Genomic DNA, 18,164 nt, shown 5'->3' with positions numbered 1-18,164 from the left:
ATTTCTGTTCCGGTTCAGTACTGTCCTGTCGGTTTTGCATCAGTTTGTGTCAGTTTTACCTTACTGGAACCAGAAATGTACATCTTTTATGTGTGAACATACCCATAGGAAACGGATACAAAACTGCCAGGACTAAATAGGACCGGAAATTTACACGTTTTATGTGTGAACACAGCCATAGAAACACATACAAAATTGATACAAAACTGACAGGACCAGACCAGAAATGTACTGATTTATGTGTGTGAACACAGCCATAGAAATACATATAAAACTGATGCCAACTGTGAAAAACTGACAGGACTGGACTGGACACCAGCCTAATATCCTGAAGTGAATGCTTAGCATTTTACACACTGTGAAAACGATCTCATGTGATTCTTATTTCCTTTCTCACAGCTTTTACAGGAAGAATTAAACTATCGCCGTCACAAAGTAGAACAGGTGTCTGAAGAACAGCAAAATAAATATTTAGAGATGTATGCCATACTACCATCTGAACTGTCATTACTGCTCGCTGAAGTGGCATTAGCTCTAACCAATGTGAACGAGCAGGTAATCCTAATGCTATTCTCATCTTTGAATCTTCACAAATTGTACATCCAGACATGTTTTACAGCAGGCGCATTCTCTTACACAGTTTGGATTTTAATTACTGTGGCATTGTATGCATTTTTTATTATTTATTCCTGTGCATTGTTGTACATGTATGTTTTTTGTATTTCCAGCTAGTACTGATTTTATGTGCTATATTGTATGTACACATAAGGGGACACTGAAGCGAAAAAAAATAAAATTATGATATAATGAATTGGTTGTGCAATATTGATAATTACTAGAACATTAGTAGCAAATAAAATATTCTCATATTTTTATTTTCAGTTATATAGTTGTTTTTTTAACATTGCATCATTCTCTAATATTTGCAGTTTACACACTACTCAGCATCCTAAATGATTTTACAGAGCAGGCTAGTGAACTTTTGAACTGTTCTCTGCAGAAAAAAAAACAATACAGTGCCAGACAGTTGAGATAACAAGCTTCAGAAGACAGAGCTCTCGGCGACTTTGAAGGTCATGGAGCTCAATGGCTCTTTGGCATAGATAACAACTGGAGATTATTAACTCTACATGTACTGGAAACAATATTAGACTTGTAGCTCTGCGCCTAATGTTTTATTTCTTAGTTGTACTACACATGCAAATCATTATATCATAAAAAATGTTTTGCTTCAGTGTCCCTTTAAATACAGTTGATTGGTAAATGTATAGTTGTTTTCCTGCAAATTTTGTGTTGTCTATTATTTCCTTATTGTAGATTCAAATTAAGAAGAAAGAAGCCCAGCAGAATCTAATATTGTACCAGGAACTCAGTCAGCAAGCTGCAGAAGTGGAGCAAGAGTTGTGTATAATTATGGAAAAACTGAAAGAGAAAGCAAGTGATGTGTCTCAAGCCAAAAAAGATCACATGGTATGTATGGTCCAGCATACAATATATGTGAAATGAAAAGCTGATGATAGATGCCTGTTAAATTGTGGATGCCAATAAAAGTCACGGTGTGGTGGTCAGGGTTTTAGGAATCATGGTGCCTTGGACAGAGTTTTTGTATTGCACTCTCACTTGGACAAAACCAATTAGAAGTTGTTAGCTGGCTTCTGATTGATCCATGTTTGCAGCCAATCACCTCTCACAGAGTACGGGTTATTAAAAACACTGAGGCTGTACAACAGAAAAGGAGAAAAGAGTTTGCGATGTATAAAAGTTGTCTGGTACAAATCGTTTTTTTTTCGGAAAAGTAGAACTTTATCTTAACATTCAGTTTCTAAAAATGCTTATGTAGTGACAATGTATGTCTGTACATGTTTTGTTAAAATGGAGTTTAAGTTCCTGCCATGCTTCATTATAACAGAGTGTATGAAGCCTTACAGAGCACTAAGTTTTGCTGTTGCATGTTAAAGTAAGATAAGGTATTCACCAGTAGTAGTAGAGCAACATTGGTGGGGTAGGGGACAGTTGTGCCACATTATTCTGCACGTTCAGTTGTTCATGTGTAACTGTTTATATCTGTCAACACTTCACAATGTAAACTTCCTCTGAACATAAACGTTTTTGCTTGTTTGTTATAGAAGTTGTATTGTTTCGTTAAATAGTTATACGAACATAAATAATGTGTCCTTTTCAATTCATTTCTATCTTATGATTGAACAGATTTTGTGTGAGGAATTAGACAATTGCAATATAAAGCTTGTGGAATTAGATGCTGCTGTGCAAGATTTTGCTGAACAAAGTCCAACACTGGCAAAGCAGCTTGTGGACAAAGTAAGCAAACTTACTGAACAGCAGCAACAAGCCATCAAGGAGGCTGAATACAAGACGGGCAGAGTGAAACAGGTACGCAGTTTCTGTTACTGACCACAAAAGGGTTTTTTGTGTTTTATGAGTGCTATGTTATATACATTGGTAAATTGGTCAGTGACTGGCTAATCAAAATTGAAAGTGTATACCAGGTTTTAGGGTGAATACACACATCTAATTTTGATTGACCAATCACTGGCCAACTTTACCACCTCCATATGGTATGAGTGCTAACAGATTTTCAGCATTATGAACAAATTGTGTAGGTAAGCTTTAATACTATATGGAAGTGGTAATATTGGCCAATCATGTGCCAATCAAAAATAGATGTGTGTACACACCTTAATTGTTATTCAGATTAATACCAATCACCAGTGAATATTGGGTATTTTTTTGCAAAACATGAATGCAGACCCAAACTAAAGGTGCATACAAACAACCTATGTCAGTTTGACCACGTCTATGTTGTATGAGGGCCAAGTCGCCTGATATATGACCACCTTAACAAACAATGTAAGATTTCTGTAAATGATGAGTTTTGCCTGTGTTCATTTTACCATTTCTTTTCGCAGGCTGCCATACAGTTAGAGGAATACAATGAAATGTTAGAATGTATTTTACGCTGGATTGAGAAAGCAAAAATATTGGTGCACGGCCACATCACCTGGAATTCAACAGGTCAGCTTCGTGACCAGGCAATGGCTCATCAGGTGAGTTGAGGCACAAATGTCAAAGGCCCTTATTCAATTAACTTTTTTTTCCTAAACTTTCCCCTAGGAAATTATATTTCATCTTCTCTTTAAAATAACTTTTCAGAACCTTGCAATTGAAAAAGTAGCAAAATGTAGATGGAAAAGTACTCTCAAAAATATTTTGAATAAGTACTTGCTTGTTGGTGGTCCAAAAGGTGTGAAAAATCACCTAGGAAAGAATTCAGGAGAAAAAGTTAATTGCATATGGGACAGGGTGTTTAGCATAATATACGGATTATTCACCAAATTCTTTTGGTTAGCTTTATATTTGTCTCTTTAATGGTGGGTTAAAGGGAATTAACATCTGAGGAAAAGTAAAAATGTTGAATTGGCTTATCATTTTTTATGTACCAAAGCTCTTTAGGTAGGAAGGGCAGAAAGCAATGGAAGTACTTTTTACCATTTCCACCTGCTGTATGTATTTAATGCTGTACCTTTTTGTTCTTCTATATTCTATGATATGTGGTACATGAAATGCATTGTTTTTCTGTGGAGTTTAGGAAAGTAAAGGTGGCCATACACTTATAGATTTGCAACAGATTCGACCATCAGATAGATTTCTGTCAGATGCCTGTTAAGTTGAATCTGACAAGAATCTATCTGATGTGTGCCACACACTAGGAACAGATTTCCAATTGGAAATCAATCTAAATGCATTATTGGACCATTACACCCAATGCAACTCTATGGGCCACCTACATCAAATCGATCAAAATCAGCCACAAATTGAACGATAGATTTGATAGAATCGATTTCCGCTCAATCGATTCTATAGAATCGATCAATTGATGGCTGAAATTGACCAGTGTATGGGCCCCTTAAGCCTCCATCTCCTATACATTACCAAATTTGGGAAACCTTATATACTGGTAGTACATAGATAACTGATACAACATCTGAAAGACCTCCAACAGAACCTTTAGTATTGTTTTCTTTTGGTATTTTTAATTAATGTTACAAATTAACATAGTTTTGGTAAAGTATTTTTTTATTTTTTTGTTAATTGCTATTAAGCTATCACAAATGTAAAGTTGATATCTGTTTCTGCTGATAGAACTGACAAGAAATAAAAATAATGCTTTACTGATATCTAAATGTATTTGGAAAGGTGGCCATGCACAATATAATCAAATTGAGCAATCTAAAAACATTGTATAAAAAAAATACAAAAAAAAATGTTTTTGATCAACACAAAATATTGATTTTTCAATCTTTTGTTATTAAAAATTTGAACAAAAAGAAAAAATATAAAGTGTTTTATTCAATCATTTTTTTTAAATGTCAGAAAATCTATCATAACTGTATGTGTATGGTGTAGTGGCAGATGATTTGAGAAATCAGCTTTCCCTAGAAGAAATCAGAAATCAGCTTTCCCTGATGGAACAAAAAAAAAATTGGATTATGTGTGATGTGTTATGTTAAGATAGCTACCGTAAATAATGTCCAGTGCCCAGTCACCAAGTCTAATGGCTTTAGAACTAGAGCTAAAACTATTTACTGGAAAGTAAAGCTCTTTTTAATTTACAAGAATAAAATATACAAGATTTGTAATTCTTATACATGAAAAGTTTTTCAGAAAATAATCACATGTGATTTGATGGCAGGCTATGTTGGAGGAGTCCCGAGATATCCACAGTGATTTGGAAGCTATGAGTGAAAAGATAGACTATTTGTCAAGTGTGTATCATACAGAAGGACTGTGTCAGCAGGAGTCAGAACTTGCCCGAGAGACTGAAGAGCTGCAGCAAACAATAAAACAACGCTTGCAGAACCTCCAGGATGCAGCAATGGTAATATTCCACAGTTACATGAAAAGCCTCATGATTTGTCACTTAAACTTGCTGTGTCTTGACTGTGTTATTTTAAATTCTTCATAGCAGCAGTAATTTAGAATAATGAGTAAAGTAAAGGTAGCCATACATAAGACGACTTGGCGGCCGTTCGACCATCGGGATAATCGAGATCGGATAAAAATAGGTGCCACCAAGTGCATGCTAAAATTGGTTACATATATTATTCCGAAATTGGTTGTATATATCGGTCGGACATGCTGCAAGATATCATGCTGACTTGCTTGATTGGGTGCACGGCGGTAATGGCGAGGGTTATCGGGACGAGTGACGAAACTCCTGGCGCTGTTCCTCTAATGTATAAATGTGTAGGCGTATGCATTTATACATTACCCTGTCCTGTGTCACGGTGCCCGTCCGTCTTCCAAATCCATGCTCTTCCATTAGCCCCATACATGCCGCCGGCTCATAGCATACCAGCGTGTGTGATGGCACATGCCACACCAGCGGAAGACGAATGGGCCCGCGACACACATTTAAACATTAGGGGGACAGCGGTGAGTCGGCGGATGCGGCAGGTTCAGCCAATTCCCAAGAGATTTCATGCTGAAATTGTTCAGGAATCGGCCCGCGGTGTATGGACAGCCAACAGATGTCTCTCTAATCAGATTTGATTACAATGAAATTTGTCTCTTGGCCAAATCTGCCCATCATAGTTAGATGATGGGTGCACATGCTAGAGCTTGACATTTGTGACTATTGTTTTTAAAGTGCGCATGCTAGATCTTGACATTAGTGAATATTGTTTCTAAGGTGCGCATGCTAGATCTTGACATAAGTGACTGTTTTTCTTGATTTATTTTTTTTAGCAAACATCTATTGTCTGTACAATTGTCCCACATGGTTTATGTGCATCATAATGGAATGATAGGCAATAGCCTAGCACCATTATCTTTTACTGTTCTTATCACTGCAGGGCTTCAGCGAATCATCAAATAGACATTGCCCCCTTTTTCTGTCCTTAGAACACTGCATGCCTGTACACTGATCATTCATATTACCAAATATCACCATATCAAGGGCCTGCAATTTCCATTTACCCAACATCTCCAAGATCCGGCCCTTCCTGACCCCATACACCGCCAAACTCCTTGTCCATGCCCTCATTATCTCCTGTCTGGACTCCTGCAACTAACTTCCTCCTGTCAGGCCTTCCTCAGAACCACATTGCCCCCCCACCCCTCCAATCCATCATGAACGCAGCAGCCAGACTAATCTACTCCTCCCATTGTTCTTTCTCCATGACTCCCCTATGCAAATCCCTTCACTGGCTTCCAATTTGCTTCAGAATCAGCTTTAAGATCCTATGTTTGGCCTACAAATCTATATATAAATCCTGCCGGACCTACATCTCTGACCTGGTCAGCAGATACACACCTGGCCAATCACTTTACTCCTCCAACAACCTCCTCCTAACCACCTCATGTATCTCGCACTTCCATGCTGTGAAACTCTCTCTGATTGCCCATCAAGCATGCCCCCTCCTTCAATTACTTCAAAAAAGCCCTCAAAACTCACCTCTTCAAGGAGGCCTACCTCACCTCGACGCTGCCCTAACGCTCTCTGCCAAGAACCTCTCAATGCATCCCCCCTCCTTTCGTGTCACCACCCCCTCCGCTTAGATTGAAAGCCTTTGGCAGGGCCCTCTCTCATTATGTATCATACTTGATTGTACACTCTACCCATAATATGTGAAATTGCATTATTAGCATTACCACTCCAGTGTATGATCTGGCATTGTGTTACTATCTGTATTGTGTTGTGTATCTTATTGCGTATTACCTGTATTGTTGTATCTATTGCTTATTGCCTGTATTGTGCTGTCGGTCACCCCATTATCATTGTCTGTAATCCTATGTATTGTGCAGCGCCATGTAATATGTTCGTGCTGTATAAATCCAAAAAATAATATTATTATTGTCATCAAAAAAATGAGTGTGTGTACAAGGCTTAAGTAATCCCCACACCTAGTTTGTGTGCTCTTAGAATCTGACTGGACAGATTGAAAACTCAGTTTCATAGTGTGTAGGTGGTCAGGGTGTCTGTTGGTGTAATGGTTAAGGGCTCCGCCTCTGACACAGGAGCCCTGGGTTCGAATCTCGGCTGTGGCTGTTCAATAAGCCAGCACCTATTCAGTAGGAAACCTTAGGCAAGTCTCCCTAACACTACTACTGCCTATAGAGCGTGCCCTAGTGGCTGCAGCTCTGGCGCTTTGAGTCTGCCAGGAGAAAAGCACGATATAAATGTTATTTGTCTTGTTGTCCTCATTCAGGGGTATATTCACTAAACTGCTGAAATCAGAATAGCGTGTGTAAAGTCTGCATGATGAGTAGAGTATAATGCATTGCATGCAATGTATTGTATTCTGAGCTACTCATCGCTTGGTAAGGCTTTATGCACCTTATTCTGCTTACTGCAGTTTCGTGAATACTCCCCTCAGGGTGAAAGCTGATTAATGTTAGTTGTTAGATAGTAAACTGGAAGGCCTGGGACCCACTACAAAGCTCAAATCACTAGCGATTTGTGGTATTGCTTTGCAAGCGATTTTGGGAGTGATTTCCCTGCTCCTATACAATAAATTAGAATGGAAACGCTACATAATTGCTGCATATCAGCAGTTTGAGATAGGTTGTGTAAACCGAAACAGCAGTCCATAGCCGGCCTTTGATATGAACGACCGGAGCGGTCGCTCAGGGCGCCGGCTTCCAAGGGTGCGCCTATAGCAGGTTGCCTATACTGAGGACACCTACACCTGATTTCCTATACTGAGGGCACCTATAGCTGGCTACCTTTACTGAGGGCTCCAACACCTGGCTACCTATACTAGAGGCACCTACGCCTGGCTACCTATGGGGGGGGGATGGAGACCTTCAACTGACTTCCTATACTGGGGGCACCTATGCTTGGCAACCAATATTGAGGGCACCTGCACATGAGATCCTATACTGGGGGCAGCTATACCTGGCTACCTACCTATACTGAGTCTGAGGGCGTTTGGGGGGGCGCATTGCAGCTATAACGCGTGGTGCAAATTGTCAGTGCTGTGCTATCATTCTAAATGGAGGGGAGGGGGGGGGCGGCTAACTGTTTGATTGTTTTTATTAATATTCCTGAAAGGTTCTAACCTTCATTTTTAAGTGTATTCAGGATAATGCACTCTTTCCATCCATTCATGGTTGTTAATAGTATTTTTTCTATTATACATACGTGACGTGTCACGGAGATCTGAGCATTTGGCATGATGTGTCACAACGTCAAAAAGGTTGGGAACCACTGTTCTAGGAGATATCTCAGGAGAAAAAGGGGAATTTCATATGGGCCTGTGTGTGTGTATACGTACGTGCGTGTGTGTGTATATGCACGTGGGAAGAGGATGAAGGGGGGGGGGGGCACAAAAATCAGGTTTCGCTCAGGGCTCTGTGAAACCTAAGGTCGGCTCTGCAGCAGTCTGTCACTGCTGCCACTGAGAGCTTAAAATACAGACTGCGGTGCCGGCCTTTTTTGTTGTACTTGGTCTGTACTCCCTAAGAGGCACTCGGGAGAGACCTTGGCACGCTGCTTTCTCCTATTGGATCGGTGCTCACTTCCTTCTGTTTTTGTCCATCTATTCACATTGGCAGAGCTTTTAGGGAAATCGCTAGCGATTAAAAGCGATCCCTAAAAGCTCAAAAAAGCGCTCTAGTGGGTCCCAGCCCTTAGGATTCAGAGAACAATGATTTTGCTGTTTTGATAAGGTACTCCTCTAATTTTGCTTATTCATAACATGTAATTGTCTGTAATCACCAAATTAATTTACTGTAATACAGAAGACCACTTGAGAAAACATAATGCACAGATTTTGCACATGCATTTGATTTTTTTGAAGGAAAAAAAATCACTAATACCATGTCACCTCTGTCAGAAAGAATTTCCGTCACTTAAAGGGAACCTAAACTCTGAGAAGGATATGGATTTTCCTTTTAAAATAATACCAGTTGCCTGACTCTCTTGCTGATCCTGTGTATCTAATACTTTTAGCCACAGCCCCTCAACAAGCATGCAGATCAGGTGCTCTGACTGAAGTCAGACTGTATTAGCTGCATGCTTGTTTTAGGTGTGTGATTCAGCCACTACTGCAGCCAAAGAGATCAGCAGGACTGACAAGCAACTGGTATTGTTTAAAAGGAAACACCCATAACCCTCTCAGTTAAGGTTCCCTTTCATTTTAATACTTAGTTGTGCTTCCTTTAGTACGGACAACTTTGAATTTTCTATGGAGAAATGTTTGCCATCTCTACACTCTAAGGGCCCTTTTCCACTAGCAGTCGCTAGCCTTCACGCTGAACGCTAGCGATTGCTGAATCGCAAAAGTACAAAAATTTGTGGCGATTTCCCGCCGTTTGCGGTCGCGATTTTGCTATGCTAAGCACTGCATAGCAAAATCGCGGCAATAATCGTTCCGCCACGCGTTCGCGTTCCCGTAAAAAACGAATCGCGGTAGTGAAAATGACCTACCGCGATTCCTATGTTAAAAAGCAAACCGTAGCGATTGTAAAATCGCTTGCGTTTTGCGACTTTCCGATTCAGCCAGCGCAAACGCGCTAGTGGAAAAGGGCCCTTAAGAACTGTTTTAGTTCAGCCTCATTGAAGGAGTTTTGATTGTGAACTGCCCATTCAAGAGCACGGCACAACATTTCAGTGTGAAAAGGTTTGTAATTGGACCACAGCAATATCATGCACTAATCAGATCTTTTATTCACGTTGTTTAGGATATGAAGAAGTTTGAAAGTGAAGTGAGGGGATTGCAAACTGCATTAGCAAAAGCTCAGTCCACACTGACCTCCCCAGAACTTGGACGCTTGAGTCTGAAGGAGCAGCTATCACATAGACAGGTAACATCCTGTTCATTTCTGTTCGGCCTCTTGCACACCACATGCCATTCCGATTTTTTATACAATTCGATTTTTTATTCCGGTTAAAAAATGTAGCAGCATGCAGTACTCGGAATCAAAAATCGTACCGTAAAAAAAAAATCGGAAAATCGCATGTAGTGTGCAAGAGGCCTTACAGTGCATGCGGGTAAACAACATAAACAATGATTGTCAAGGAGATAACGCATTGTGTGTGGGGAAATGGTGCATCATGTAGTATGGTTTTTTTTCTACCATGCGTGGAAAACACATTTAAATTTGAATTGCCCATTGATAAACATGGATTGTCAAATCTAGTGAGATTCCGCATGTATGGAAATCACGTGCGATCTCCTCAAGTGTGAACCTTTAGCCATATATTACCTAAATTTAAAGAAACATATGTTTATATTGTCCATTAAAGTATGATTCTCTCTGAAAGATAAAATGTTGAGCATGAAGTTGTAGTGAAGAGAAGAAAAGATTGACTCTGCTCTCCTGTGATGCTCTGTGGAGCCGCTTCACCCACCTCAAAGGTTTTCTTAAAATCCTTATCATTATGGTCTCAGAACTATCATGTCTTTCTACCAGACTGCCCATATTTCCTGATGTTTCTGGGGCAATTTCAATTGAAATGAGTTAATTATAGTTAGATTGATTGTTTTGGTCCAAGTTTCCAATATAGGTGTCACTTCTTCAGCTCTCCCTACCTTTACTTGGTCCTCAGTAGAGCTACTCCCACAAGCCCTATGGCTGTAAAGTCAGACCAGTCGCACTCCCATACCTTCAACTAACAAAGGTTAAATACCACAAGACAACTGTATGCAAACTGGACTAAATAACTTTTAAAATAAAGGCTATAAGTGTTCTATAAAGCAACTGTTCTGGGTGGTCCGTAAATGCAAAACTCACTGTTCTGCATGCTGATGGTCACTGTTCTTAAGGTACATGTACATTAATGCTGTTGATTTATGAACATGAGAAGGTGACACCCTGTAATGACTCGTGTGACTGTAGACGCCAGCACATATTTATACCTTTTGTGCACAAAATTTAAAAACACACAGCATTTTCAAGTATTTCTATTGTTTTAAAACTCAGATTTTATTTCTTTCTATTTTGTGAAACGCCACAAGCATCATTTATGAGTAAAGTGACTGTAGTGCTATCTGTAGTAAACATAAACACCTCTAAGCACTAACAGTGGAAAACCTGATCGCCCACAAGCAGTGAGTTCTGGGCTCACATGATAAAGTGTGGTCTGTACTTAATAAAGGTAACACTATTTTCTCTGTGTTAAATTTGAACAGGAGATTATTCATACTGTTGTCTTTTCTACATTTTACAGCATTTGCTTTCCAAAATGGAGTGCCTGAAGCCAAAAGTCCAAGCAGTTCAGGTTTGCCAGAGTGCCCTAAGAATCCCAGAAGAGGTAGTCACTAGCCTGCCTATATGTCGTACAGCCATCAGACTGCAGGAGGAGACTAGCCGCCTTCAGCATACAGCTATCCAGCAATGCAATATAATGCAGGTAAGCTACTGAGATGACTGTTTGGAAACAGCATGGGTACAGGGATATCCTGTCTTGTCTGCTACTGTATTCATGTAAAGCTTTCTTTTGTGTTCCAGTGTCATGTCTTCCAGTATATACAGAAAATGTGTTGAGTATGTTTATGACAAATGTTATTGCAAAGCTGAGTAATCTCAGCAGTTAGTTGTGTTTGAGTTTATGTGGAGGAAGGTGTCACTCACACTGAGGAAACATGGTGGCTGTGCATTATACTGCACCTCACAACCACTGCCTTGCTACCCATTCCAATGCTTACCCATTTTAAATTCAGTGAATGGGGCAAGACCACGTTGCCACCAAAATGCTGCAGCTATGTAAAAACACATTCCACAGCAGTGCAAGGTTTTGGGGTGAACATTAAAAAAACACCATATGATCTTTTTAGCATCCTTGCAGATGGTGCACCATGTGCAGTGCTCTATAATGGACTGCCCCACACATGTCCTGAACGAGTCCTAAATTGTATCGTTCCATGTTTTTTACTTTGCACATTTGACTGCTTAAATGGTTCACATTTTTCTTTGCAACAAATGGGAATGTATAGTTTTGTGTTTTGGATCTGTAGGAGGCAGTAGTCCAGTATGAGCAGTATGAACAGGAAATGAAGCATTTGCAACATCTGATTGAGGGAGCCCATCGGGAGTTACAAGATGCTAAAGTAACCACCAGTAACATCCAAGAGCTGCAGATTCAGATTAAGCGTCATGAGGTAATCAGTACAACTTTTGTGCTACTTTTCTGAAAATTATGCATTTTATTATTTTTTCTAATATGGAAACATTTTTTGCTATGGCTGAATCCCAGACGCAAGGTCTCTTCGGCCAATTGTATTGTAATGCCATCCTGTGACCTTTGTTGTTGCACTGTTATGTTCTCCATTTATATTATTACCATGTGCTGAATTATTCACTCTCTCAAACTTTTTTTGGTTGGTAGAGGTGGATAGGGGATTATGGCCTTATAAAGTGAGTAGGGGATTGTGGGAAGAGTAAATGCTGTATGTAGCACTCAGCTGGGAGGAACTATTCAGGGAGATAAGACTCTGCCAAGCTGTTGTTGCATCACTGGCGACAAATGATCAACCTTTTAGCAGCAGATAGAAATGCTGGGGTAGTCAGGCGATGAGCTCTGTGGTCAAGAGAAAGACTGGGGTCCTCCCAGTTCCTCCCTGACCACATGATTGGGGAAATGATAGAATAAGGGGAGTACTATGGACACTTCACAGGCTTACTGTTCTCCTGGGCAAGCAGTTATCATTAACACAGGAAGTCAGTTTTGCAAACCCACCGACCAGAGCTCATATATTTATACACCCATAATCTGTCCTTTATATAATTTATTAACCTGCTGGGCACGTAAGGTCGTGGGAGGGTTTTTTCGCCCATTTTTTTTTAACCATGTAGCTAGCCTAGCGCTAGCTACATGATTGGCTGCTCCCTGCGGCATCCCCCCAGCGTCTCCGATCGCCGCCAGAGTGAAGTCCCATCCGGAAATCCCGTTCTGAATGGGATTTCCTTTAGGGCTTCCACCATGGCGACGAACGGAGTGACGTCATCGACGTCGTGATATCACAGGGACTCCCGATCCACCCCTCAGAGCTGCCTGGCACTGATTAGCCAGGCTGCACAGGGGTCCCAGGGGGGGGGCCTCTTTCACATCGGGTAGCGGCGGATCGGCGGCGATCGAATTAAACACGCAGCAAGCAAAGTGCTAGCTGCGTGTTTGAAAAAAAAATTATTCCATTCGGCCCAGAAGGGCCTGAGCGGTGACCCCCGGCGTCTCTGGACGAGCTCAGCTTGTCCAGAACGCTAGGGAGGTTAAATAACTCATCAGTTGGCTTCTGTTTTCTGAGGTAAGGGTACAATCCCTTCACATAGTGTTCCTGATGGCTACTCCACTAGCCAGTCACATGACTCTCCTCGGAGGTACAGCAGTCAGAAGATTTTCTTCCCAAAACAGTCTGCTGCTGGGTTCCTGGTTATAAACCCCTCTGATAGGCATATTCCATAGCTCAAACTTCCAGAGCCGCAGGCCACATACTCCTCAGAAAGTTTTTTTGTCCTCCGGGTGTGGGGGAAAAAATGCTGCCAGCTGCATTTTTTTGCAGACTGTATACGAATCACATTCAGATATGAATTCACATCAGCACAGCTCCCACGTCAGTTTTGGAAATGTACGTGGCTTGCCAGTGGAAACCTGCCTCTATAGAAAGCAAGTTGATTGGTAAATATAAAACGTGTGTTTTTGGTACGTTTTATATGCAGCTTTTCATTTTCATGCTTGAATTTCCATCTTCTGATTTTGATTGGTTAGGCATGGCAAAAGTGAAGAAACACACAAAAAAAGTACATAGGAAAGCTTTGTTTTTATATGATTCCGTTATTTTTTACCAGAATCACTAGCACACCAAAAATGCATCAGCCACAGCATTTGCCTGAACGCATCACAGTAGTGGAACTGGTGCACTGCAATTTACATTATCCCAGGGTAATCATTGTGATTGGAAAATGCTTTTTAAAATTGGCTCAAAGTACATGAAGTGAAAAAGGGACCTTTTTTGACCAGATGTAGTGTGATTGAAAAAACCCTTTCAATTGCACTGAATGGCATTCGCCTAACACTAACCTCCTCCCTACCTACCCCTAACACTAACTTTGCCGCTACCTATGCCTAAAACTAACTTCGACCCCAAACACTATTCTCCCCGCTATTTACGGCAAACACTAACCTCACTCCTATCTACCTCTAACACTAACCTACCCCCTACCTACGCCTAACACTAACCTCACCGCTACCTACCCCTAACACTTGCCTCTCTGCTACCTAAGCCTAACACTAACCTCACCACTACCCACACCTAACACTGACTCACCTACCTGTGATACTTACCTCCTGCTACCTACACCTAAAACTAACCTCACCCCTACCTATACCTAATAATAAACCCTTTATCTATACTATACCTGAGCACCACACCGATACCACTCCATCACAGCAGATAATGGTAGCTGGCTATGTATAGCCTATACTGTTACTCAGCTATACGTATGTTGCAACCATTATGGAGATGGACTATTTATTAGCCAAATGACAGTACCCATTGGCAACCCCACCACATGATAAATGACAGTTAAACTCCAGTGTGATAACTCGAGTTTAGCTATATGACATCCAAACTCTGACGCCCAAACTGAGCATATGGCATGCCATTAATCTAAATGTACATTGTGACCTATGTCATTGCATAGTTTCTGATTGCAGCCAGTGCCCATTCTTCATGTCTTGGCTATAGCATCCGTACACTATTTATAGATGTTATCAGCACATCAAAAGGGATATGCTAATGAGTTTACAGACTCAATATAACCCTGTAGAAGCAGTGGGATAGCTTCAAGGCATGTTATTCAAGCAAAGATCAGTGATATTGCAACTTGATTCCTACCGGTATAAGTACAATGTAACACCTGATATTGTAGATACCGGAAATGGCATGCCCTGTATTTTAAAGAGGAACTTTGAACTTTAACCCAGAATTAAACTTCATCCCATTCGCTCGATACCCCCTTTCCTTGGTAAACCTTTACCCTTTCTATAATAGATCATCGGTGATCTGTATGGCTGATATCGTGGTGAAACCCCTCCTACAGTGTGGTGTCATGACCATGGTCATAACAGTTTCCTTTCTGTTGTTGCATTGTGGGAAATAATGGCTGTTTCCAGCTGCCAAACAACCAACATCTCCCTCTGTATTGGTTTACAGATTTGTGTATGATAGGGGACTGTATGGCCATTCATCTAATAATTGGCATGCATCTGTTCTAGAGTGGCTGTGGACCCTGCAATGTGTATGGTACTGCTGTGGCGGCAGACCCTGCCAGAGCAATTTATTCTATTAATCAATTATCAAATAAAATCCCAGTTGCTATACTGGGACACTGGGCTAGTACTTATTTTACAGTTCAACAGTGTATCAGCTTGTATTAACCAAGTAAAAGCTTTGGAAAGTGTTTGCTATCATCCAATCGATATCATTTTCCAGTTCTCAGATTAGTGAAAGATGATTGGTGAATAATAGTTTAGTGTTATGGTTCACTGGAATCGGCTCTCAAAGATTTTGTCTTGAAGTACCTCACCTTACCTATTTACCACCTCAGTATAAGGAGAGATAAGTCATGAGATAAATAGATAAGGAACAATAATTAAGGACTAACTTCAATTAAGGAGTTAAAGGGGCACTACAGCAAAAAACTGTAAAATTTAAAATATGTGCAAACATATACAAATAAAAAGTACATTTTTTCCAGAGTAAGTTGAGCCATAAATTACTTTTCTCCTATGTTGCTGTCCCTTACAGTAGGTAGTAGAAATCGGACAGAAGCGACAGGTTTTGGACTAGTCCATCTCCTTAAAGAGGATTCGCAGGGATATATTTATTTTCAAAAGCACTTAGTTAATGGCAGTTGCTCTGTCCAACTGCCAAAAAACTGTGTAGCGCAGGGAAGCTGGCCAGCATCATTGTTTAAATCCTTTTTAGGGAATATCTTTATAAAGAATAAAAGCCTTGCTGAGAATCCCCCCATGAAGAGATGGACTAGTCCAAAACCTGTCACTTCTGTCAGATTTCTACTGCCTACTGTAAGTGACAGCATTATAGGAGAAAAGTAATTTATGGCTCATTTTACTCTGGAAAAAATGTACAAATGTGAATTAATTTCATTTGAAGCTGCACCACACCTCTCACAACCTCAGATCAGCAAGTTCTATAAACTTGGTCACTCCCAGAGTGCACCTCAAAAAATCTGGAGATAGAGCCTTCTGTCATGCTGCCCCTACTCTTTGGAACTCCCTGCCACACCCAGTAAAGAAAGCACCATCCCTGGAGCTATTCAAATCCAGACTGAAAAGCCTCCTGTTTAGCCTGGCATTTCCAGACTTATACAATTCTTCCTCTGTACCACGATGGTCGGAGCCATGCTTATGCGCTTTGAGTCCCATGGGAGAAAAGCGCTTTACAAATGTTATTTGTTGTTGTTGTAATTTGTCTTAAATGGACCCTGAGCAGACCCTTTAAACACAAATCTGAACTTACCTCTTAATTTACCTAGGGTCTCCTCCAGCCCCCCATAGACCGTGTGGCCCCTCGGCGTCCTCTGGGTCCCCTCCATGGTCCCGCTGGCGGCCCCGTTATTCTGGCCACTTCTGGCAAAGTCGTGCACAACTGCCGTCCGTGCTCCCAACCTCGATCACGCACCCCTCCCCGTAAGCATCCACATGCACTGTTTAATCTTTCGACAACCGCGCATGCGCAGGATGCTTACGGCAATGGACACGTCATTGAGTCAGGTGCGCGGACAGGCCGCACATGCGCAGTTGTGCACAAATTCACCCGAAGTCGCTGGAATAACGGGGGCTGTCAGCGGGACTATGGAGGGGACCCAGAGGACGCTGAGAGACCTCACGGTCTATGGGGGGCTGGAGAAAGCCCCAGGTAAGTTCATATTTGCGTTTAAAGGGTCTGCTCAGGGTCCCTTTAAATACAAATAGGACTCAAAGTGCTTCAGGGCTGCAGCCACTTAGGGCAGTCTCCACGGGCGACAAGGTCATTAGGAAGCCTTGCTTGAGCCGGGATTCAAGGCTCAAATCCTGCATCAAAGGCAACAGCCTTATCAGGAGTAATAAATTATGATAAGATAGATCAGGAGAGATAAATCATGAGATGAACAGATAGGAAGAGATAATTCAAAGACTGTAAGCACTGTAAGCAAGTGTGTGTGTGTGTGTGTGTGTGTGTGTGTGTGTGTGTGTGTGTGTGTGTGTGTGTGTGTGTGTGTGTGTGTGTGTGTGTGTGTGTGTGTGTGTGTAGTGTGTGTGTGTGTGTGTGTAGTGTGTGTGTGTGTGTTGTGTGTAGAGTGTGTGCGTGTGTGTGCGTGTGTGTGTGTGTGTGTGTGTGTGTGTGTGTGTTGTGTGTAGTGTGTGTGAGTGTGAGTGTGTGTGTGTGTGTGCAGTGTGTGTGTGTGTGTGTGTTGTGTATAGTGTGTGTGTGTGTGTGTAGAGTGTGTGCGTGTGTGTGCAGTGTGTGTGTGTGTGTGTGTGTGTGTGTTGTGTATAGTGTGTGTGTGTGTGTGTGTGTGTGTGTGTGTGTGTGTGTGTGTGTGTGTGTGTGTGTGTGTGTGTGTGTGTGTGTGTGTGTGTGTGTGTGTGTGCAGGTGGTCCCTTACTTGCAATCAGGGTCTTTTCTGGGAGAATGTTTGTAACTTGAATTTGTTTATAAGTTAAGTCATGTGTTATACATGGTGAGATGTGGATAATTGATTTACTTCTGGGCAACTCTGGTGTTGGACATACTGTATGGTATCAACAATGTTTTTTGGTTGTTTTATGTGCTTTTAAAGTGTTTAAAACTATCTATAACAGTTTATACAATAGTGTAACATTTAACAACAAAAATATGTAAAAAACAAAACAGCATGGTATATTTTGTACATGAAGACAACTTTGTATCTCTGAAACCATGAAACTTAAGGCTTTGCAAGTGGGGGACTGTCTTTACACCTGTATGTGTGCCTGTGTTTGTGTATGCTTCATATTACTTAAATAAACTATACTTTTTGTATGACAGTGTTGAAATTGAGATCATACCGTATGATACTGTATACTGTAACATGTGTAATCCTTTTACTTTTGTTGCATCCTTTATTTGTGTGCGTCATTGTTGTAAGCTTGATTAAGAGCTGAGCATTGCATATTT

At 41.0% G+C, this 18,164-nt stretch overlaps 1 protein-coding gene across 12 annotated transcripts in view; it reads left to right on the top strand.

Moving 5' to 3' along the window:
* Positions 1-18,164, top strand: part of SYNE1 (spectrin repeat containing nuclear envelope protein 1) — a 707,535-nt gene that overhangs the window by 467,386 nt on the left and 221,985 nt on the right. For all 12 annotated transcript variants that reach the window (XM_068232018.1, XM_068232025.1, XM_068232014.1 and 9 more), the window contains 8 exons: positions 400-555; positions 1,318-1,470; positions 2,209-2,391; positions 2,928-3,065; positions 4,712-4,897; positions 9,706-9,828; positions 11,195-11,377; positions 11,982-12,125. In XM_068232018.1, the coding sequence (XP_068088119.1) occupies positions 400-555; positions 1,318-1,470; positions 2,209-2,391; positions 2,928-3,065; positions 4,712-4,897; positions 9,706-9,828; positions 11,195-11,377; positions 11,982-12,125 (1,266 nt within the window). The remainder of the gene's footprint in view (positions 1-399; positions 556-1,317; positions 1,471-2,208; positions 2,392-2,927; positions 3,066-4,711; positions 4,898-9,705; positions 9,829-11,194; positions 11,378-11,981; positions 12,126-18,164) is intronic.

The sequence above is a fragment of the Hyperolius riggenbachi genome, chromosome 4 (assembly GCF_040937935.1).
Source record: "Hyperolius riggenbachi isolate aHypRig1 chromosome 4, aHypRig1.pri, whole genome shotgun sequence".
NCBI lineage: Eukaryota > Metazoa > Chordata > Amphibia > Anura > Hyperoliidae > Hyperolius > Hyperolius riggenbachi.
Note: the sequence above shows the minus strand (reverse complement) of the source record. Positions and strands in the feature narration are given on the sequence as shown.